Source organism: Penicillium antarcticum, assembly GCF_028974205.1.
Source record: "Penicillium antarcticum strain IBT 31339 chromosome Unknown utg000002l_segment0_segment0, whole genome shotgun sequence".
Taxonomy (NCBI): Eukaryota; Fungi; Ascomycota; class Eurotiomycetes; order Eurotiales; family Aspergillaceae; genus Penicillium; species Penicillium antarcticum.
The window spans coordinates 2,873,873-2,896,153 of record NW_026695300.1 but is presented as its reverse complement, the minus strand read 5'-3'; the positions used below and the strand labels follow the sequence as shown (position 1 = coordinate 2,896,153).

At 50.1% G+C, this 22,281-nt stretch overlaps 9 protein-coding genes across 9 annotated transcripts; 5 read left to right on the top strand and 4 right to left on the bottom strand.

The window, feature by feature from the left end:
* Positions 1 to 644: 644 nt before the first annotated feature.
* Positions 645 to 3,133, top strand: N7508_002071 (WD repeat PLAP family protein; the record flags this gene model as incomplete). The annotated part of the gene is made up of 3 exons (XM_058460137.1): positions 645 to 692; positions 769 to 1,222; positions 1,275 to 3,133. 3 exons carry the CDS (start codon positions 645 to 647, stop codon positions 3,131 to 3,133), a joined length of 2,361 nt encoding a protein of 786 aa, XP_058323669.1.
* Positions 3,134 to 3,322: 189 nt separating this feature from the next.
* Positions 3,323 to 4,355, bottom strand: N7508_002070 (NADHX epimerase; the record flags this gene model as incomplete). Its single annotated transcript, XM_058460136.1, has 5 exons — positions 3,323 to 3,754; positions 3,822 to 3,916; positions 3,982 to 4,047; positions 4,104 to 4,212; positions 4,275 to 4,355. The coding sequence occupies 5 exons, from the start codon at positions 4,353 to 4,355 to the stop codon at positions 3,323 to 3,325; spliced, it is 783 nt and encodes a 260-aa protein (XP_058323668.1).
* Positions 4,356 to 4,595: 240 nt separating this feature from the next.
* N7508_002069 (mitochondrial 37S ribosomal protein bS16m) lies at positions 4,596 to 5,174 on the top strand (the record flags this gene model as incomplete). The annotated part of the gene is made up of 3 exons (XM_058460135.1): positions 4,596 to 4,672; positions 4,806 to 4,998; positions 5,130 to 5,174. The coding sequence occupies 3 exons, from the start codon at positions 4,596 to 4,598 to the stop codon at positions 5,172 to 5,174; spliced, it is 315 nt and encodes a 104-aa protein (XP_058323667.1).
* A 1,429-nt stretch (positions 5,175 to 6,603) lies between these two features.
* Positions 6,604 to 8,397, top strand: N7508_002068 (uncharacterized protein; the record flags this gene model as incomplete). Its single annotated transcript, XM_058460134.1, has 1 exon — positions 6,604 to 8,397. The coding sequence occupies one exon, from the start codon at positions 6,604 to 6,606 to the stop codon at positions 8,395 to 8,397; it is 1,794 nt and encodes a 597-aa protein (XP_058323666.1).
* A 1,204-nt stretch (positions 8,398 to 9,601) lies between these two features.
* N7508_002067 (mitochondrial 37S ribosomal protein mS45) lies at positions 9,602 to 10,937 on the top strand (the record flags this gene model as incomplete). The annotated part of the gene is made up of 2 exons (XM_058460133.1): positions 9,602 to 10,054; positions 10,254 to 10,937. The coding sequence occupies 2 exons, from the start codon at positions 9,602 to 9,604 to the stop codon at positions 10,935 to 10,937; spliced, it is 1,137 nt and encodes a 378-aa protein (XP_058323665.1).
* Positions 10,938 to 11,606: 669 nt separating this feature from the next.
* N7508_002066 (uncharacterized protein) lies at positions 11,607 to 11,840 on the top strand (the record flags this gene model as incomplete). The annotated part of the gene is made up of 1 exon (XM_058460132.1): positions 11,607 to 11,840. The coding sequence occupies one exon, from the start codon at positions 11,607 to 11,609 to the stop codon at positions 11,838 to 11,840; it is 234 nt and encodes a 77-aa protein (XP_058323664.1).
* A 1,042-nt stretch (positions 11,841 to 12,882) lies between these two features.
* Positions 12,883 to 14,274, bottom strand: N7508_002065 (FAD-binding oxidoreductase; the record flags this gene model as incomplete). The annotated part of the gene is made up of 1 exon (XM_058460131.1): positions 12,883 to 14,274. The coding sequence occupies one exon, from the start codon at positions 14,272 to 14,274 to the stop codon at positions 12,883 to 12,885; it is 1,392 nt and encodes a 463-aa protein (XP_058323663.1).
* A 2,921-nt stretch (positions 14,275 to 17,195) lies between these two features.
* Positions 17,196 to 19,548, bottom strand: N7508_002064 (response regulator; the record flags this gene model as incomplete). The annotated part of the gene is made up of 2 exons (XM_058460130.1): positions 17,196 to 18,241; positions 18,291 to 19,548. 2 exons carry the CDS (start codon positions 19,546 to 19,548, stop codon positions 17,196 to 17,198), a joined length of 2,304 nt encoding a protein of 767 aa, XP_058323662.1.
* A 782-nt stretch (positions 19,549 to 20,330) lies between these two features.
* N7508_002063 (PQ-loop repeat-containing protein) lies at positions 20,331 to 21,687 on the bottom strand (the record flags this gene model as incomplete). The annotated part of the gene is made up of 7 exons (XM_058460129.1): positions 20,331 to 20,608; positions 20,664 to 20,720; positions 20,773 to 20,902; positions 20,969 to 21,115; positions 21,173 to 21,220; positions 21,334 to 21,368; positions 21,534 to 21,687. The coding sequence occupies 7 exons, from the start codon at positions 21,685 to 21,687 to the stop codon at positions 20,331 to 20,333; spliced, it is 849 nt and encodes a 282-aa protein (XP_058323661.1).
* Positions 21,688 to 22,281: the final 594 nt, after the last annotated feature.

The following is a 22,281-nucleotide window of genomic DNA, read 5'->3' as shown; positions in this document are numbered from 1 at the left end:
AAGGAGAGCAGGCCCTGGGAAACAGCGCAAGCAGCTTGGTAGATGTAGATGGGATATCGAATTTCAATTTCCAACAATAACGGGCGATCCCCATTAGGTAAGGCGCTAGTCCCAGCCTGGTATAATTGAAGTAACACGTGAGGCGTATAGTTGGACGACTTGACTTCGTTTCTGAGCATCTATTATAATTATATGTGCTTGCATTTGCATTAGATATGCGACCGTGATGGGCTGCTTTCACCGCTGCTTCACTTGCATTGGGCACGGTCATGGATTAGCAGCCAAACCTCCTGTTCTGGCGTAGTGGACTCGAGCCGATGGGCCCTGGGTTAGGCTACTTGACGACTTTGGAGCTAGCTTCAGGCCATATGAGTCACTAATTAGAACCAATCTATGCAGACACAGGGCTACAAATGCACTATTTTTAATCTCATGCTAACTTCCAAGGTTGATAAGCTCGGCGTTCTAGCAGGTTCCTATGGCGCTACCGCCCACGTGATATGATGCTTTGGCGGGGATCGCCCCAGAACGACTAAAGGACAACAACGGGGAGCTTAGTTAACTACAGATTCTGTTGATATCCTCAGATAATTCTTACTCGAGTTTCTCCTTTCTTTCCCATCTCCCCTCCCCGAGTTACATGTATGCCTGACTTCAAGCTCTCGGCAACCCTTGAGGGCCACGGCGATGATGTAAGGCTCCTGATCCCGGCAATTGATCGCGCATTCAATCCACGCAGAGTACTGACATTCTTTTGATCTGCTATAGGTTCGCGCCGTGGTCTTCCCAAACCCCAATGTCGTCCTTTCCGCTTCTCGAGATGCCACAGTTCGGCTCTGGAAGCTTGTCGCGACTCCTCCCCCCGCATACGACTACACGATCGCTGCACATGGCACAGCCTTCATCAACAGCCTGGCCTACGTTCCTCCTACATCGCAATACCCCGAAGGCCTTGTTCTATCTGCTGGACAAGATTCAATAATTGAAGCCAGACAGCCGGGCAAAGGCGCAGAGGACAACGCCGATGCCATGCTTCTAGGCCACGGCCATAATGTCTGTGCTCTTGATGTGTCCCCGGACGGTAGCTGGATTGTCAGTGGAAGCTGGGACTCAACTGCACGTCTGTGGAGGGTTGGAAAATGGGAGAATGAAGCTGTGCTGGAAGGACACGAGGCGAGCGTCTGGGCTGTGTTGGCCTACGACAACAACACAATCATCACAGGTACATTCTTCTTACGCATATTTTTGCGACGCTCACACTGACATTGTCATAGGCTGCGCCGATAAAATGATACGGATATTCAATACCTCTGGAACACTTCTTGGAAGCGTACAGAACTCCAACGACGTCGTGCGGGCCTTGTGCAAGCTTCCCGCATCGAACCCCACAGGCGCCCAATTTGCATCGGCCAGCAACGATGGTATCATCCGTCTCTACACAATTCAAGGTCAACTCGTCGCATCTCTTCATGGTCATGAGAGCTTCATTTACTCGCTTGCTGCGCTCCCATCTGGTGAACTGGTCAGCTCAAGTGAAGATCGTACTGTAAAGATTTGGAGTGGAACTCAATGTGTGCAAACCATCACCCACCCTGCGATCTCGGTGTGGAGTGTTGCAGCTTGCAGTGAGACAGGCGATATCGTCACTGGTGCTAGTGACCGCATCGCCCGTGTTTTCAGCCGAAGCCCAGACCGCCAGGCAGCCCCGGAGGCTGTGGATCTCTTTGACCAGGCTGTTAAGGAGTCATCTATTCCGGCGCAGCAGGTTGGCCAAATCAATAAGGAAGAGCTACCTGGTCCAGAATTCCTTAAAGAAAAGTCTGGCACCAAAGAAGGTCAAGTTCAGATGATCCGAGAGAATGATGGCAGCGTTACCGCACATACCTGGTCATCCGCATCTGGAGAGTGGATTGCCGTTGGAACGGTGGTGGACTCAGCTGGGAGCAGCGGCCGGAAGACTGAATACCATGGACAGGATTATGACTACGTCTTTGATGTCGACATTGAGGATGGCAAGCCTCCATTAAAGCTACCATACAACGCCTCGCAGAACCCATACGAGGCTGCCACCAAGTTTATTGGAGATAACGAGCTTCCTATGACCTACCTCGACCAGGTTGCGAACTTCATCACTCAGAACACCCAAGGCGCCACGATTGGACAATCAGCCCAGGAACCAGAAGGCTCCGATCCTTGGGGATCGGACCGGCGATACCGCCCTGGTGACGCATCAGCTGCTGAAGAGTCACAACCCCCTGCTCCCGACCCGCGGCCCAAGGTGCTCCCGCAGAAGACTTTCCTCTCGATCCGCTCAGCAAACCTCAAAGTAATTACGAAGAAGTTGCAGGAGTTGAATGAAAAATTAGTTTCAGATGGATCAAAGGATGCGGCCTTGAGCCCTTCGGAGGTGGAAACCGTTGTCGCCATGTGCGGTCAAATGGAATCAACTCAGCAGCTCAAAGACTCGCCCGAGGTTGAATCTGGCATACCATTAATTCTCAAGATTGTCACTTCCTGGCCTGCCGCCAACCGACTCCCTGGTCTCGATATTCTCCGCCTCCTAGCAGCCGCCTCACCACTTACAGCAACGGCCGAGTACGCGGACGAGAATGTTGTGTCAGGCGTCATCTCTAGCGGTGTCTTCGAATCTCCTCTTAATGTCAACAATGCCATGCTTTCCATGCGTACATTTGCAAACTTGTTCGAGACCCCCGCTGGCCGCGAACTGGCCATGAGCTCCTTCGACCAGATCCTGGCTGGAGTGAAGTCGGCTCTGGCTAACAGCGGAGCTTCACCAAACCGTAACCTCATCATCGCCATCACGACGCTGTATATCAACTTTGCGGTTTACCTTGTTTCCGAGGGCAGGAGTCAAACCCCAGAATCCGCTGAACGGGGTCTCGTCCTTCTCGAGGAACTCAACAAGATCTTCAACGGAGAGAAGGATTCTGAAGCAGTCTACCGAGCACTTGTTTCTCTTGGCACACTTGTTGCCGCTCTCGGCGAAGAAGTCAAGACTGCCGCCAAGGAAGTCTATGAAATTGAAGGTGTGCTCGCCAGACTTTCAGCATCCGGCCCAGGCAGGGAGCCCCGCATCAAGGGTATTATTGGCGAGATTCGGGAAACACTCTGAGAGCCGGGTACTTTACAAGCATTCAGCATCCAGCGCATGTGTGCATAGATAAGAGATACATTACTTCCTAACGACGACAACGCAATTCCCCAGGAACTCAATTATCACATTTCATTTCATATCGTTCCACTTCAATAGTAGTCCTCTCTACACCCTACTAACTACCCACAACGACTGCCCTGGTGGAACTCACAGCTTCCCCTCAGCATCAACCCCAACCTCCAAAACCTGCTCAACACCCTCGTAAGCAGGCAAATCAAGCCCATACCTATCGGCAATACCCTTCGTCAAAAACCTACCTCCAATAAAATGCCGTCCCTTATAAAATTGCACACAAGGCTTTGGCGCCGTCAAACTAATCAGCGAACTAGGCATGAATCTCGCACCGGGTCCTTCCTTCGGTGGCCCGCTTTGAATATCCCATGAGCTGGGCGCGTCAACACTGAGCACGGGCACATTGGCTGATTCGATTTGTGAGACTATCTCGCCGAATGGATCGCGAAGTGGTCCGCCGAAGGAGAAGCCGAAGATTGAGTCCACTAGGAAATCTGTTCCTTGCAGGGCTGTTGGGAAGTCGGTTATGAATTGAACGGAGAGGTTTTCGAGTTGGATTCGAAGGCGCTGGATTGCATGTTAGATTGGGGTTTGGGGGTTGATGTATGATACGGCTGAAGTGGGTTAGACGTACTTGGTAGAGTTCGTTTTTGCCTTGTTTTGGGTAGTATACTGATGGTTTGTAGCCAAAGTGTGCTAGGTGACGGGCTGCTACAAGGCCATCTCCTCCTGTGGGGTGTTTGTTAGATCATGGACTTGATATTGGGTTTTGGGGTGTATAGACGTGGTCTTACCGTTGTTACCTGGTCCGCAGACAACTAGGATATTTTTACCTGCGCTTAGAGGGTGGACTTTCCATACTATTTCCTCATATATTAATACTTCATTGGTGTGGGTTGGGCTTGTTGGAGCTTACCGGCTTGCGCGACAGAGAGTCCTGCTAGCTCCATCAATTGGTCAAGGGACCAGCCGCCAACCTCCATCAAATCTTTGTCTAGGGCAGCGGCATCCTTAGAGGAGATTGCCTGATTGAAGACATAAGCATGAGCTCATGTATCCTGATTGCAGGTCTATCAAATGACTCTACCTTCAACGACATTGTTGCTGATTTACTGTAGCGCCGAATGGGAGCAGGAAGACAGATCCGCTTGAATGTAGAGCGGAACATACAATTATGGTAGCAAGAGAGTCTGTGTTAAGATCAATCGAGCGAAACAAAGAGAAAGAAAGAAGTCATGCATCACCTCATAAAGTCGATCTACAGGTTCTCACATTACATCACTACGCTAATCCCCAATGGGCAAACCCGGAACAACTATTCCGCCGGAACACCCAGAACTTTTGCGGAGGGCATCGCGACCAACAGACCTGTTTCGCGCCATCATTAATTGCAGATCACACATCCAAAATGGTTCTCCGGATCAGACTTGCCCGCTTTGGCAACAAGCACAACCCCTTCTACAACATTGTCGTCGCACAAGCCCGGTACGTGCCTATATTCTCCCTTGTCAACGGCCGAGTCTCCCGATCCACGTCGCCAACGCAAGACTGCAACATCGCCAGATGGAATATCATTGAGCATCCCGTTAAGAAATTCAATTGACTCTTATTTGAATAGCTCCGCCCGTGGCGCCAAGCCCCTCGAAGTCATCGGCACCTACAACCCCATCCCGAAGCGTCCCACGAACCTGTACAATGAGAACGCCAATGCTCGCCCATACAAGGAGGTAGCCCTCGATCGCTCGCGCGCACAGTACTGGCTCGGTGTTGGTGCGCAGCCCAGTGATCCCGTGTGGAAGCTGTTGGGCATGGTAAGCCAAATTCCACTCTTTCAAAGCGGTGACAGGTATTTGAGGATGATGAGTATCGTTCTCAGAGCGTACCGCTCTACCCGTTCACGCTATCATGCTGAAGTGTTGGTGCTAACTGAATGTGTCTATAGGGTGGCCTCGTGGTTCCTAAACCCACGACCTTCCACAAGGCGTGATCATCGACTTGTGTGTGACTTTTAAGGCGGTGACTGCGTACCACAGTCACTCTGACTCCAAGGGCTTCGGCTGACGGGGCCGCTTGGATTGGGGAAAGCCTTCCCTGGGAGGACTCAGGGGACTGGTGGTGAGAAGGCCGTCTGTTTGATTTGTGTTGGCATTTTCGGCGTTTATTGAGTTGCCTGGGAACATCTCTGTATATTATGGCAGCCTAGCTGCGTTGGCTCTGGAAAGGGCATGATTATCTACGACTTGAGTGTCAGGAATGTGGTAAACATGCACGCTGTAGGCTGTCTGTACCTCGGGTAGATACCAACTTAGGTGCATGAACTAGGCACCACCCTGGTGTCTACCTAATACCTATTTAGGTATCTTGTAGTGACTAGACTCATTAAGCATCAGGTTACGCGTAGACCAAGGTTTAAAGTGCGGTATTTAAGCCCTCAAGACATTCCCTATGTTGACGCGCTTATGACCGCTCCAGGCACTAAGATCAGCCAAGCGATGTCTTCTCTCCACGGCCCAACCATACTCTTGAGCGCCCCCTCGATAAGGTCGAGTCATTTCCCCGTGGCAGCCAATCCCATGTGTTGCCAGGGTTCACCCCGTGGCAATTGGTCCATTGTGGAGGATCGTCGACATTTGACTTTCTTTGGACCTGACTTGTAGATTCTGGTTGAACGGGATATGCAAGTTTATTGAAGTCTTTGCTAAGTGAGTATAAGCTTCACTTAGACTTGTCAATAGGCTGCACTATAGACCGGGACATAGGATATAGAGGTTGACTACCTTTGGTTCCCGGTAGACACACCCCTGTATGGTATCTTGTGAATGGAGCCCCAACAGCCGAGCCACATGGAACATTCAAACATGCATCTAGAAGAGATCGTAAGGTCCACCACACAGTCTGTCAATGTACGAAGTCAAGCAAGTTAGTCAGAAAGAATGTATTATGGGCACGCACTTGGATCTCTGCAAGCGGACAGGTTCCAGGGTCACAGTGTAAAACGGTAACGATGTACTGTCATATACTCTGAGGTACTTCCTACAGTATGGAGATCCCCATACTACCCCATGTACCACCTGTGTCACATACCTGTTCCTCAATGAGTCGCGTCGTGAGAGCAGATCCATGGATCTGGCACTTGTGGACTGAACTCGACCGTTCCGGACTCTTTTCTCTCCCCCCCTTCTCTTCCTCCCCCCTGCCCTCCCCCTCTTGCATTCTCCATCCATCTTTATTCTCTGTCGCCCGTCGCATTACAATTCTCGATCTGATTCTTCGATCCCTTTGCATCATTTCTGATCGCATCATCTTGCGCACCTCATCGCGACATTTCCGACTCGCGACACCCCCCGATCCCTGATCTATCTCACCCGGGGTCGCGACAAAGGCGAAAAATTCGAAACTTCAATACTCGTGGAGGGATGAGCGGTAGCTCTAACCAGTCCACTCGTACGAGTCCAGGCTCTTTTGGAACCACGCAGCTGACAGAGTCCGTGTCGTCTGGTTCATCGCCCCCACAGCAGTCTCTCTCTTCGGCGCCCTCGACGGCTCAGCATGCGATGTCGACCGACGTGTATAGCCCGAATGCGTCGCAAGCGCCCTCTCTGAACAACTCCTTCTCCTACCCTTTCTCCCCGATCGGTACCTCGGCTTCGTTCGATAACAACATGCGCCTGGGCGATACCGACCGTAACCTCCAGGGCCTGAACGGCCTGGGTCGTAGTGGAGGCGCGATTTTGATGCGCAAACTGCCACGAAACACTAGTCGCGAAGCCTTGCGCAGCATGCTCCTGTTTGCCAAGGAACTAGTGGATGCCGACTTTGTGACCCTGGATCTGCCGGAGGATGACGGCTTCTTAACCGCGATCGCGCGATTCCACACTCTGCCCGCCGCCGAGGAAGCCAGAGCCTTGCTTGACGGCAAACCCAACTCCAAGAACGACGCCAACATGATTGTTGAGATGTACCCGGGTGGTCCCATGGGATCCGCCATGTCAAACGCGCGTCGCAATACGATCGATCACACCGCGAGCCGTGCATTGCTGGGGGGTGTTCCCTCAAATGGACCCCTGGCGCGTCAATCTTCGCGTTTCAACAACACTTTCCAGAGTTTGGAGAGAATCTCGGCCGCGAACCCCAACCAAGTCATCGGTGAGGGGCTTCCCCAAACCTCGGAATCGGGCTCGCGCATGCATAGCCTCTTCTCCCCACATTCTCCGATCGGAAACGGCATCGATAAGCTCCCTCGTATAACCGGGAAGTCTATGATCGATGAGGATCCGGACGAGGAGACTGGGGAGTTGTTGAAGGATCCAGTGGGTTACGCGGAGAATGGACACTCCGCTGGTCCTCCCCGCCGTTCTACCAACCCCCAAATTCCAACCGGTCGCTTTGCCAACCTGTCTCTCTCAACCAACATGTCCTCTCCTCCTCTGCCGAATTACTCCGGAGGAGTGGGACAGCGCATGGGCGGTGGAGCGCCAGCATCCGCCTACCCGAACCAAGGCCATGGTTTCCCATACAGTGCCCAGCACACACCGCGACACAGCCTTCCTGCTGCCAACCCTAATGATTTGAACCCTCCTTGCAACACATTGTACGTGGGCAACTTGCCACCGGACACTTCGGAGGAAGAGCTCAAGGCGCTCTTTTCTAAGCAACGTGGATACAAGCGACTTTGTTTCAGAAACAAGCAGAATGGTCCCATGTGCTTCGTTGAATTCGACGAGGTCGCCATGGCCAGCAAGGCACTCAATGAGCTGTACGGTTACAAGCTGTCAAACAGCGTCAAGACCGGCATTCGTCTCAGTTTCTCCAAGAATCCCTTGGGTGTGCGCTCCGGTCAGCCCGGCAGCATGAGCTCTTCCAACTCAATCTCTGGACAGGGCGCATCCTCCGGAGGCAGTAGCCTAGGTGGCATGCACAACAACATGTTTTCCGCTGTCAATGGACCTCCCCCTGGCCTTGCGGCACCTCCGGGCCTCGGCATGGCCTTACCCACGCCCATGCGCAATGGAAACAACATGCACGCCCCCAACCCACATGCTGGCCTGATGAGCAACGGTTCATATAATCCCAACTCGGGCCTGGGAATCCGAAACGGTGGCAATTCTATGATGATGTCCCCACCTCCTCCTGGGAGCGCCGGCGGCAACAACGGGCCGAATCTGAACGGCTATAATTCCTTCTACCCCGATTACATGATGGGTCGTTAAGACCAAGCATTATATTGAGATAATGTCCGGCATGTTTGAACGAATTGGGGTATCTGGCGCATTGGTGATTCCTTTCATTTCGTGAGCTAGATCAGCATTCGGCGGCTGCATAACTCTCGGGAGTATTGTTACGGATTTGCTTTCTGATTTCTTCTTCTTTTTCTTGATTTCCCCCCCTTTTCTGGCTTTTGCTTCTTATTGCATGGGAACCCGGGCGCTCTTACATTCCTTATTTGTCTTCATTTCATTGGGAGGATTGCATTTCAGGTCATTGCCACACTTGTATTCTTATTTGGTCGGTGCGAGGCGCTCGAGTAGCGCATTTGTTTCTGCCACTTTCGTTTCGTCCACACCATACCCTAGTTTTCTTGCTGAGTTTGTCTTTATCTCGCTCATCTTGGGTTGGATCTGTCTGACCAGGATCCCCCCGAGCTATTATCTATTTTATTTGACGTGATTCCCCCTGTTCTGTTTTCATCTATCTCTGGATCTTTTCGATGCATCGTCGTGCGAGGATCGGAATGGATTTTGCTGATTTACCCTGCAATGCGTGTGTCTATTTCTACCCAAGTATGAAAAAGAAGGGTCTTATGTGGCTTTCTTTAGCTTCTCTTTCTAATATCTCTCTACTCAAATGGCATGAGCTATGGAAGGACATGACATCGGCTTTACGCTGACTACATATTGTCCCCGGCGTTGGTTTTGATATTTCTTTGCAATTTCTCTTTTAGCGGTGGATGTCTTGCTCACGTTGATGTTGATGTTTGATGCACTCTTGACGGCTCTTGCACAGTCATTCGCTCTTGGTCTATGCTCTTTGCGGGATATGAAGATGGGCAGTCGCGTTGTCTATGTTTATTTACCCGTCTTGCTTGGTGGTATGATACTGATGCATTGGCTTTGATGTACTTCATACAATGAACTTGTTCCAGCAATGATCAACAATATTCACAGTAGGATTATAATCACTCGCGTACAGACATGTCCAGTAGTCTGGTGATCGGAGCTTCGCGTGGAGATATGATCACGTGATAACACTACCGAAAAGTTTCTTCTCACCAAACACTCCCGGTGCTGTCCGACTTCCCATCTGCCAATTGCATTCAATTGCAACAGTGTTTCCTTTTTTGTTTAACAGCGTTTCCTATTCTCTTCCTTGATTCCCCTTTTCATATCTCCCTTTATTTTTCTCAATTCCTTCAAGATGCCACCCCGGGTACAGACCGGGCGTGTGTCCAACACCCTCCTCCCCTACCTCACCTCCACATCCTCCACAACCTCCTCCCTCCCTTCATCCTCTTCACAATGCCTCCGTCAGTTCTCTGCCACGACGGCTTCTCAAACGAAGCTTCGTCGGCAGATGTTCGAATGGCTTAGCACCGCCGGTGCTGGACTGAAAAACCATGTTCCTGGAGAGACCAACTATCTGTCCCGGTTAAAACAGGGTGGCCCCGATGATTCAAATCGGCCATTCCCTAACAACCCCAACTTCGTCAGTGAGAGTATTCTCAGCGAGGATCTCCGCGAAGAAATTTATAAACGTGTCGTTACCAAGAAGCAGAGTCTTCGTGCTGTCAGCGTGGAGCTTGGAATTGATATGAAGCGAATCGCTGCCGTCGTGAGATTGGTGGAATTGGAGAAGAGGCAACGCTCACAGGTAAGAATCTTGTTCTTCTATTCCTCTCTTTTTTTTGGACTTTCCCTCCCTCTCGCATATGATGAGTCAAAAAAAAATTCGATTAGTCTTGAAGACACCAACATGGTTACACCTTACTTTTTGAACTGAATTGCGCTACAACACACTTTTGGATATCTGTCACAATTGGCCTGAACGCATAACTGACAAATTCAATCAGGGCAAACCTCTCGCACTTCCATACGCACGGGCAGTCCACGAAATGGTCCCCGTAACCCCCCTCGCCGACAGAGGCGAGCGCCAAACGTACCACGAGTCAATTAACGACCTTCCCGCCCACCCTTTAACAGGATCGCAAATCTTCTACCCAGTCCCTGAATCGCGTTCCTTTAACCGAGTTGAAGCCGGTCGTGTCTTCTCCGGCGCCCCAGCCATGACCAATGAAGAAGCCGCTGAGATCCAACACCCCTACGACCTAGCCCAGAAAGTGATCGAAGACCCCAAGTCAATCGGCTGGATCGGCAAGGGCGAAAAGGCCCGCCAGATCCTTCAGCCCGCCGACGCCCGTATCCCACACCCACACATGATCGGTCTCGAACGCGACCGCCTCGCACACCCCAACGAGCGTCTCACTGTTCAGCGACGCCACTCTGACCGTCTCGCTCGCCAGGAAGCCCTCGAGCAGGAGGCCCGCCAGCGCGCCCAGGAACATCGCGAGGCTAGCCAGAAGACTGTGTCTCCTGCCGACTCGCGCTTCGATTACCGCATTCAGGACACCAAGTTCACCAAGGAGACCACTGGTGCCAATGGCCGTGCTCCTTGGGCTGTTGGTCGTCGCTACGGTGTCCCGCACGAGGACCGTACTCGTGGCACAGTCAAGATCCCAACTCGTGTTGACGCTTAAACGGCTGAATGCTGCCTCTCGATTGTATACTTCTTACCCTGTTTTTGAGCATTGTCCCGGCTGTGTCGGGCTTTTGTACTTTTATTGTATGCATACACTTGTATGATGGGGTGTCTAATTGCTATGTATCTATACCAAACTATTTGACTATTCTCACGATCTGAGTATCCAGTTTTATTGTCCTACCTAGCACACTCCGGAAACATAGCTTGTCATAGTAAACTCCAGGTGAACCAGATTAGATGAAGACAGAATGGTAATCCAGTACCAATATCCTCATGAAAGAAAGCAAGTAAACCCCGAAAAAACATCAAAAACACAATAATCAGCTAGCGCCTGGCGAAATCATCAAAAGAAACCAGTAAACGAGTAAACGAGTCGAACGTCGAAATACAAAACCGCAATGCAATCTGAATCGATTCATCAGCCCACCAGCCCGAGAACCACCCCTCGCTCCAACACAAGAGCTTCCACCCCCAGGTCCAAGGATAGCACTCGAATGCGAAGGCGAAATCGGGACAAAAGTCGATGTCGAAGGCCTAGTCAAATCAAAGCCAAGCCCATATCCATAACCGCTAGTCTCAATGAGCCTCCCCAACAGACCTACACCGTCCACCCCTCCTCGTCCCAACCCAGCCCGAGACAGCATCAGACTCAGATTCAGACTCAATGTGGGAATTTGGACCTTGGAAGAGGTTCCCAATGGACGCTAGGACATTTTGGAGCCAGCCGTTATTTGTCTGGGGAATTGGAGAGGGTGTAGATTGCATCATGGCAGGAAGCGCTCAGGTGGATGATGGTGATGGTGATGGTGATGGTGATGGTGATGGTGATGGTGATGGTGATGGTGATGGTGATGTGGGGGTTTGGGGGTGGAGGGGCATTAAAGAGAGCAGTGGATGATCAGATGAGACAGAACTGCTTATTGGTATTTGCAGTATTGAAGCTGGATATGGATATCAATCGTGGACCACAGGCAAGGTCAAGAGCAAGCTGTAGAAGAGCGAGAAGAAAACGAACAGAAAGGACACGAGCACGCGATACATCGTTAAATAACCACAGTCTACAATCACATGCTGTACCATGCACTTTGCTTCATGCAACTCCCCCTCATAGGAGAGCGAGAATGACCCTATCAGACGACCGCGTCCTGCTCGGTCTGGATAGCGTGGAATGGGAACTGGGGGGGGGGGAAGAGACACAGAATGGGGGCTAGGTCTTGGTCACATGCACCGGTACCCAACTTGCTATTCTTTGCAGATTGGATGCTTCTCTCTTGGGGGTTTGTTTGCGGGTTTGAGGTGTAGCTTGGTGGTGATCTACGCTCTTCTGCAGAGTTGTGCATTTGGGGCTGTTGCTGGTGGCTGGAACCATGTCGATCTGGCTTTCAATGGGGGTACAAGGTCACGTCGTGGTGATCGTTTTCTTTTCTTTTTTTTTTTTGGGAGGGTCGAGGGTTCTTTGTGTCACGGTGTGCGTGTCGTTCTTTTATGGCTGAGACAGGAGGTTTTTGGTACTTTGTTGCTTTTGTGCTTGTCTGTTGCGCATATTTTCACTTGTTATTAGGGGGCTGGCGGAATGGAAAAGGCAACTATGTTAATTCTGACTATGAACAGCATTTGTAATCCTGTAGATATCAAGCTAAAGATGGGAGAGTACAGCGTACTCGTGGTCAATGAGGGTAAGTCGGTGTAAGAGTCGGCCAAGGATCGTCAACTTTATTTGATGCAGCCAATTAAAAGTATTTTGTCCTTCTCGATTCCAGAAATCATAGCCTTGTTCAAAACCACTTTCATTCAGCCAATGCACTAGAGAGAACTGATGATGCAGCCTGTTTGTACATATGTAGCATGAAAAGTTAGACGCTTCGCGTTGTCAGTTTCGATAACAAAATGAGAAACAGGTAGCCATGTCTCTTACGTCCCGAATATACCACCGAACCTGATCATTGCAGCGCCGGTACGGTCAAATTAAACACATTGTCTCGATCAAAGCCATGCTTGAGATCCCTCACGACAGTCGACATTGGCCCATAGAGCTTCTCAAGTACCTCCTCCGCCTGCTTGCCCTGAGTATTAAACAAGGAAATATAAGGCGTAGCCAACAGATTCCCCGGTTCGACGGTCTCGATCTCACGAAGAATGCCCTTCGCCCAAGTTTCCCCGTCCAGCTTTTGCTCATCAGCCGAGGAGAATCCCAGAATCTCCAACATGAAATGCGGCTCCCGAGCAACAAAAACCGAAGCCCGATCCTGGGGCTTAGTGGAAGGCCCCCTCAACTGGTGAACAGACAGCATACACTCCGGATTCTGCGGCATGTCCCGCAAACGCCGGCCAATAATTCCAGCCACAGCCGGCGAGATCGAATGCACACTGTGTGTAAAGTTGCCGAACCCAAACACTCTCTCAGGAATCATGCGCCCATTGCCAGCAAACCAGTCCGGCATAGCCATAGGAGCAACGGTGTTCATCATCAGAGGCGCCAAGCCCGCAATCTTTTCCTTCCACCGCTGGCCCTCCGCCATATCAGCTCCACTCCAAACAAACCCCACGCCAAACATACGCCCCGGTGGGGCGTTGACGGCCATTTGTTGTAATGTCAGTTGTGGTGGCAACCCCTCAGTATCAAGAAGTGACTGGTAAGCAGCGTTGAAGTCGACAAAGGTCTTTTCTATATCGCTGGGATCGAAGAAGATGGCCCCGGCGAGGAGATTGCTCAGGGGGTAGACCTGGACCGTAAGATCGAGAATAACGCCAAAGAGACCCCCGGCGCCGCGGATCCCCTGCAAAATGGTCTCATCTGCTGTGACAATTTCCCCGTCCGGGTTCATGACCGTCGCGCCTAAGATCTGGTCCACGCCGAGACCCCAATGCGAGGAAAAGGCTCCGTATCCGCCGTACGTGGCCCAGCCGACGTAGCCAACGGATGGGACCGAGCCGAGGGGTGTACCGAGCCCTTCGGCCCAGAGGTGGCTGCCTACTTCTCCTTGGAGAGTTCCGCCTTGAATAGTGGCTGATTGTCGGTCCTCGGAGATGGAGACCTTGTTTAGCGCTCGGAGATCGATTACGAGGGCATCCTCGACTAGAGTTCGGCCTTCAAGATTGTGACCTCCGGTGCGGAGGGTGAAGGGGATCGAATTGGCTTGGGCATATTTTATCAAGGTCGATATCTCGCCCGCGGTTTGGGGATACACCACTGCAAGAGGGTTGTCGGGGCGGCTTGCGTTGAAGACTGTACGGGCTTGGGCATATTCAGCTGAGGATTGAAGGACATATTTTATCGAGTTGGCTTGGAAGAAGTCTTCCAGAGCCGAGGATGTTGGTTTCATGTCAGACATAATGGATAATGCTCGGAGTAGCCAGTAGTACTGATTGGTTGTAGTGTTGCGTCAATGAATAAACCCCCAAGGTAAGGAGAATAGGCTCCCTTTATATGCTGGGCTATACGAGCCTCGCCTGTTAGCTTCGTGAGGTCTCCTTCCATATTCCCGGGGGGGGGGGGGGCGCCAACCATATCCTCGGGGCTGAGCATATGAAAAGTTGGGGGCCTTAAGATCAGACGCTGGCAACATATGACTCTTGGCATCCATAGGCGTATACGCGTATAAGCATATGCCCCTTGGTAGGATTCGCTATGTCTGACATTAATCTCGTTCTAATGTGCGTCAGATCCCGCTTCATGGGAAGCTTAGCGGATAGTCGAGCTCCGGAGATCGTGGCATTCGGATCTATATCGGGGATCTGAGACTCGGATTTAGGCGTCATGGTCGGTCTCCGTCACGTCGATCCTGCGGTGTTATGGTCGATCTCCGAGCAAGCAGCGACCGCAAAAGAACGAGGGTCAGAGCTTCGGTTTAGAAGCAAGATATTTGTGCTATCTTCTCTGTGCCTTTTTTTTCTTGAACATAGAAAGTACTCTGTCCAATGAGTCTATGTACTTTTCATCACTGCGTAGAAGTTGTTAGAAGTTGCTCACAATATCTGTAGTGTTGGAGATAGAAGTTGTATGACTGCTAGCTAGAGAAAATCTCGAATATCTGCACAAGCCCTCATATAACTTGCGTGGAAAAATAAGGGACCTACTGAGGGAACTGTGTTTTCTCCATCAAAAAGGCGCGCAATTTCTTCGAGAGCGTAGCCTTTGGTTTCTGGAAACGAAGTAGACGACGATGAAACCAATGGCAACCCGTGGAAGGAAGATCAGGTAGAACTTCCAGTCCAATGGGGACCGCATAGGTAGAGATGAAGAAAGCCTGACCTCGCATACGAAGGTGGAATGGAAAGAGTCTCAGCAATGTACAAACCAAAAATGCCATTGATACCGAAATTGTAGGCCGAAGAGAATAGATAATTAGAGAAAGGCGACCACCGCGCCTCCTGCTGCTAAGAATGCTTTGCAAACATGGCACTGTCCGTGGTGATACCCATCAGACAGAGGAAGATAACAACACCTGGGCCAGGGAACGGTACTCGAGCTTAATGGGAAAAGTCTTCTCTCGGTCTGCAGGATGTCACCTCTCAACTTGGGATTCATGTTTCGGCTGGCTGGTAGTCGGCACTACTTGGAGCTGGAGGTTGAGCATAACATGACAGCAATCCTTGACTTCCGATTTGAATAGCCCAGTCACGCCGGTAGCCTCCTATAGGTGACCTAGTCTGAGTGCTATGAGGATGTACCGAAGTTACTCCCCGGATTCGACGCAAAGGTGACTGTCATGATACAAGCAAGAAGATCACTGGACCAAAGGATAAGGATTATTCGGCGGGGTCACCGCAAAAGCGTTCAAAAGCAGTCTGAAGTATCATGAAACTTTCGCAGGTGAAGAGGTGTTTGCACCTTTCTATTTCCGCACACGTCGATTCCTAGCACTAATCATTCAAGTGGCCGAGCACTCGGACCTTACGCTAAAGGATATTGAACTGACCAAAACCAACTACCTTGTACAAGAGCATGCAGTTTACAACGTTTCTTTAACAGACGCATCGTACCGAGGCCCGTGGACGACCAGCATCTGCACCCTCTCAATTTCATGCATGAACAGTGATCAGCGATCATCTTGAATACCTTCCATGATGCCACATGTGTTCGTCAGACCATGCCAGTGTGTGATGATGTGCTGGAGTCATTTGCTCGGTGACGCATGGGGAAGCTCCCCTCTGTACGAATCTATGACTGAGGTTGCTGGCGTGCGACTGGCGGCGCCGGGGTCGAATGGTATGATCTTTCATGCGCGGGTCAGCTTGTTCAGTAATCTTGATGCTAAAGTCCCCTTTTATGTGAACGGGACGTTGGCTGTTGCTCCTGTGCATTGGGAACGGAGGGAAATATCACCCAGGTATCACTGTCCGTGAAATTGGATTCGGGTGAAACAGTCACCATGCCCATTCGAATGATTTTCGTGGATGGACATGATGAAACGATAAATGATGTTAGAGACATTCATGTTGCTATGGAAGCTACCTGAAGAATGTTTTCAGTGTTATTCTGGAGGAAATGCCTTGGGAGGTGTGATCCTTGTAGAAAATCACTGTTCGGATCACAGATGTAGAACAGTACACAATACAGAGCATGCTATGAGGCAAGGAGGATGTTTGGTCACCAAAAAGAAGATGGTGTACTAGACCGCCGTAGAGGGCAATGCATGGAGGGGCAAGCAAGGATATGAGAAAGGCCACCAACAGAGTGACATTGGCTTGAGATGAATGAATGAACTAACCAGCACAATAAGGGCAGTACCCTGGATCATGTAGTGAACTAAATACAAGACGGAAGCGATAACCAAGCCCACCGTCATAAAATTTGAAGAGAGAGATAGTAGAAGATGGTACAATGTGAAATAAAAAAGGAAAAAGAAAAGTAGAAGCATTAGGACATCTCGTTCGTGTACATGAGTATGCCCACAGCAAGTAAATGGATACAAGACCCATAAATAGGACACCGTATACAAACAGGCAAAAAGGCACAAAATAAAAAGGAAAAATTGCGCAGGCAGATGGCAGATGCGTATGCAGCCAAAACTGGTTAGATATATCCATGCAACAAGCAAGGGAAATGGCAATAAATGGCGATTTGAACCCGAAAAGCTCAAAGGGCGCCTATGATACCACGAGTGAAGAGGGTTGGTGAGAAAGGGGATTGAAAGACGTTGCTATGCGGGGTATCCAAAGGAAGAGACAGATTGAATCAAACATGTTGGAAAGATCGTTGGAAGTGTATAGTGGCCTTGGCTGGGCCTGGGAGTCTCGGGGAAATAATGATTTACTCTGGGGCGCTATTGTCCTCACTTGTAGGCGCAAGATCTCCAGGGGTGGTTTGTGGACTCGAGGGCGAATCTATACTATCAGGGCTGCCACTGCCCCATGAATCTTCCCGCATAATCTCTGCAGAATCAGGAAGGCCGGGTCTGTCTTTGAGTTGATCTGGCTTTGGTGTCTTGAAAGTCGTGCGAGCGCTAGAAGGCGAGGAAGGGTCTTCTTGGGCAGGTTCAACGCGATGACCACCTTGCATGGGGCTGGCGGCGTTGTCAATGGCTGGAGAGCTGGGTCGAGGGGAATCCATGAAGCCTCGCCATTTCCGCCAGCCCTCAAAGTCAATGAGGGCTTGCATGCAGCCCCATTCTGTCACCTTCTGCTCGAGCCAAGGGAAACCAACCGGCTTGGTCAAGAAATCGTTGCAACCAGCGGCCAAGGCTTCGTGTCGATCACTTTGCAAACTACTTGCTGTCAAAGCGACGATAATGACTGGACTCCGGAAGAGCGACAGGTCAGGCAAAGTGTCATCCTCGCTGAGGGTCCGCTGGAGACCGGGTCTTCTATCCAGCAAAGCGGTACTAGACACACTAGAGCGTCCAGAGGCTGTCTTAGGGAACACACCAATACCATTGAGGCGCTCAAGACGTCGGATCTCCTTGGTTGCGTCTAGTCCGTTCATGACGGGAAGCTGGATATCCATCAACACCAGATGGAAACCGCCTTGCCGCCATTTCCGCACTGCTTCCTCACCGTTTGCGGCACACTTCCAACGCACTTTCAATCTCTTCATGAAAGCTTCCAGGAGCTTCTGGTTGATGATGTTGTCTTCCACAATGAGCACATTAATTGGTGGAACAGTACCATCGATCAATCCACCAAAGACTGCGCCAGGGGAGACTGCCGCTTTTGTTTTGCGAACAGAGCGTGGTGATGATACTGCTGGGGGGGTGTGTGATTTGACTTGTGGAGACTCTGCTACTGATACCGGAGGCGTTGAACCAGAAGGAGCGGCAACTGTTGGGGGAGGTTGAGCGTGGGGAGAAGGACCGGTTTCTACAAATATCAGTCACTATTCCAAACAAAGTGATGTTGTATTACATACCTGTTACGACAGGAATATGGCCATGAATCGTGGGGGAGTTTGTTGCGTGTCGCGTCAGCGGAGGTCGTTGGTGATGCCGCCTGCGGTTCCCTGGAGATGGTAATGGAGGAGCAACCCCGGTATTGAGTATGGAAATCGAAGGTGCACTCGCCGCTGCTGCAGGAACTGGGTGTGGATGTGCGGCCGGGCTGCTGGAGGTCGGGTTGACGGGCATGAGGGGGAAGTAATCGCCATGTTCGCCTGGTTCAGAATTATGATGGGTGTATATCGAGTGGCGCGGAGATGGCTTTGGTGTTCGGCGCGTCGGTGCCTCGATCATCAACGCTTCCTCAATTTTCTGTCCACCGGGGTAGTAGGCGTCGAGCAGAGATGACAAAACTTCCTCTGGGCTCAACAGGCGTTCTGGGTGGGTTTGTCGATTTGATCCTTCTCGTGGTGCTATTCTGATCACGATATCTGGCGAGTCGAAACTTCTTCCTAGCGAATTGACATATTTCATGATCACTTGGTCGCGGAGCTCATCCACCACCGCGTCCTCCATGCACGGCACCAAGGTGGCTGAGCCACCGGGTCGTTTGACCCAAATCCGACGTTGTACCATTTCGCGAGGAGGGGCAGGAGCAAAATCGCTTATCTGGTCTCCTAGTGCAGAGAAGATATTCGCCTCCAACAGCCCACCAACCAAGTGCTGATGTGTCGCTGGTAGAAGAGATTGACGGCGGATCGCAAGACTAGGTCGCTTACTCGAGGAAGGAGTGTAATAGGGCGCAGAAGGCCTACGGTCGTATGCAGGCCACTCAACAACAGTGTTGAGGGTGGGAGTCAACTGGCTCGCAGCTGGTGTTGAGGCTTGAGCTTTGTGGGTCGACTGGAAGGAGGTGCTGTCGGAATGCTGAGGAGTTGGCAACGGAGGTGTTTCGAGGAGGGACGAAGGGCCCGTGAGAGGAGTATGTAGCGAAGAGGTATGCGCTTCGGGAGACGATGTACAAGTACGGTTCTCAGGTGTTGGCTGTCTGTCCGACTGTGGCGCGGAAACCGGTTCGTGCGGTCCTAGCGATAGGGGTTTGTGTTCGGTAGGACCGATAGTATCGGCACAATGCGAAGAGACGATGCTATACGCCGGGGATTTGTTGGAGTCGACAAGCTGCGGAGCAGAGGGAGAGTTTGAGATGGAGTGGACCGGATCCGCCCCGTCCGCTTTAGGAATTGGTGATCGTCGTAACAGCTTCGCCTTCAGACGCGACAACCTGTCTGGCATCGTGGTGGTTCTCAAGCCATTCTTGAGGGAAGATATAGGGGAATTACTGCTCGTAGTGGAGGTAATTTTTTGCACTCCCGTCTGGAGAGGAGAGAGAGGGGGTAAGTGCTAGTGACACAACAAAAGTCAGCGATCAAGCTATGGCCGCTGAAACGCCTGTGATTTGCTTTAGCTAAGATTCACCGCTTGAGTAGCTTCAATTGCCTTTCCTGCCCAATTATACTGCACTTTTGCCTGATTAAAGTAAAGTCGTCGCAACACATTAGTCCCCATATGCCATGTAGGTGGGTTTTACCTACCACAATTAATCCAGGGGGCTAAAATGAGCACTTCTGTCTCTCTAGTCCCATTGTAGCTAATATCAATATCCCCATCTGGACAATTTAATTGCATCGATGCGTATACAAACAAATCTAGTCTCTGATAAAAACAGTAGTACTATAATTACCTATAGGGTGCCAAAGTGTCTAGTGAAGACTCCAGTGGATAGTCAAGTCACTTTCAGGTAGCAGACAAATCCAGTAAATACCAAGTGCCATGGATAACTTGTATAACAGTGTTTCATACATGCTCGGCCAACGTGCCTGTGGGCTTTAGAAATTGGGCCCAACTTGCTACATTTTGGCCTATGGGTATACGAACGTGAGTCATGAAACAATATCTATTTACAATCTGACTATATGATAGATCACAAAAGCATTTTTGACACTTAACGCTTTGCAACAGGGTCGATTTCAGCATCGTCTGATGCTGTTCGTTCCGTGTTTGTTCGTGTCTGGTTTTCAGCCTTCTCGGGCCCCGGAATACCCCCCTTTTTCGAGGTCATGCGTGTCTTGAATATTATTTTCATCAAGTAGTTCATCAATGCTAATGCCTCTGGTCTTTGCCTCTTTGCGCAGCTTGCGATACCGAATTCGCCAGATGGTGTGGCTGATATATATTCCCGACTCAAGAACAACCCTGCATGTGTATGTCAGTTTCAATCCAAGAGCTACAGTAAGAATGACATACACCAAAATATACATAATCCCTCCTAAGATATCAAATGAGCCTTGAGCCGCTGTATTCGCATTAGCAATCTTGCATTGACGTCCTAGGACTCGGGTTGATCGTACCTAATGCGAAGAGGGAAAACAGTCCACCCAGTGTATCAATGGACAAAAAGACCCAATCTACCAACATGAGTAAGTATTTCAAGTACCCAGAGATTTGAAAGCCACTCACTGAAGCCAATAACACGTCCATCTCTCTTCCATAACTCAAAGTAAGGTGGCAACAGACCAGCACTGAGAAAGAGAGTAGCCACAACCCCGACCACAATATCAGGCCATGTTACGCCATTGTTATATGGGATCTATCATGTCAAGTTAGAAGCTCACCAAATAAATTAAAAGTCAACAGAAAAGAAGTAAGAACCTACCCTCAGAGTAAGAATAAGAATAGCCTCCAATCCTCCAAACAAAACAATCATCCCAGAGCAAACCAAAAAAGCCCTGGTTTTGCTATAGTCACTATTAAAATCAAGAATAAGAATTAGAACCACCCAGGCAATAGAGTTACAAATGCACTAGAAGAAATCATCAAAAACACAGTATAACTCCACTCACTGATTATAGTAAAGAACCTGACCCCAACTAATAAGCGAAAAGAACCCAAAGATCTGAGGCTGAATCTGTAACGGGATATTGACTTGCTATACAACGAGACGGCGGTCAGTAAATAAGCAAGCAAGGTACCATGATTACAGTTTTATCAACGACCCCAAAAATGAGCACGAGACTTTACCTGCAGGACCAGATATGCTCCCATTGGCACGGAACCTGCATGAATAACAATAAGTAAAAGGCAATTTTGATTTCAATTTCATTTCTGAAGCACGTTTCTTTTTCGATATTGCTCTTGTGGGTATGCCTCCATGGAACATATCGAGGAAACGAAGAACCAGAGCCATGTTTGAGGCAGATTGGGGAATATTCAACACTTACAACATGCCCAAAGAAACATCATCGAAGCGGGGAATCCATCTGTATTCTTCCGACGCCAATTGTGCCATATTTGCGGGATTAGTTGGATGCACCAGAGGACTGTGCCGATTGTGCCGAGGATGTTGGATGATAGCGTTATATTGGAGGACGACATTGTTGTTTGGTACGGTGCGTATACCAAAAGTATTTCAGATAAATTGAGGTAGTCGTATTCCAGCCCGAATGGGTTTCCCGAAGAACAGACGAGGACTCTGGATAGAATGAGAATAAATGAAATGTCGATACTATACTCTCTCCTCCAAGACAGAGATAATAGGTGATACTTATAACCACCGACCTTGCACACCGACACTAGGTAGCATCCAAAATTGAACGCAGTTTCCTCCGCTTCTCCAAAAACAGAAGAAGCACAACCGGAGATTAAACCCTAGCAGAACCCAGTATATCAGGAAGAGGAGCCAATCAAATCCAATTTGAGCCAACCGACTTTCCTCTTCTCACCACGCCGGAAAACAAGCGTCATGCGAGAACACTTGACCTGAAGATAGCCAGTCACGGATCTTGATGATATGCACGAGCGATGCAGATGCAGATGAAATTGTCAAGTGTCAGGTGTGTGCGTGGATAGATTTCGAGGTTCAGGTCTGGGTTTGTCAACCCCCGAGAATGGCCGTTTCTTGGCTGAGATGAGTATACAGGATGCAGCAGAGTGGGAGAATAGAGAAGATTGTGCAGATGAATGTATGGT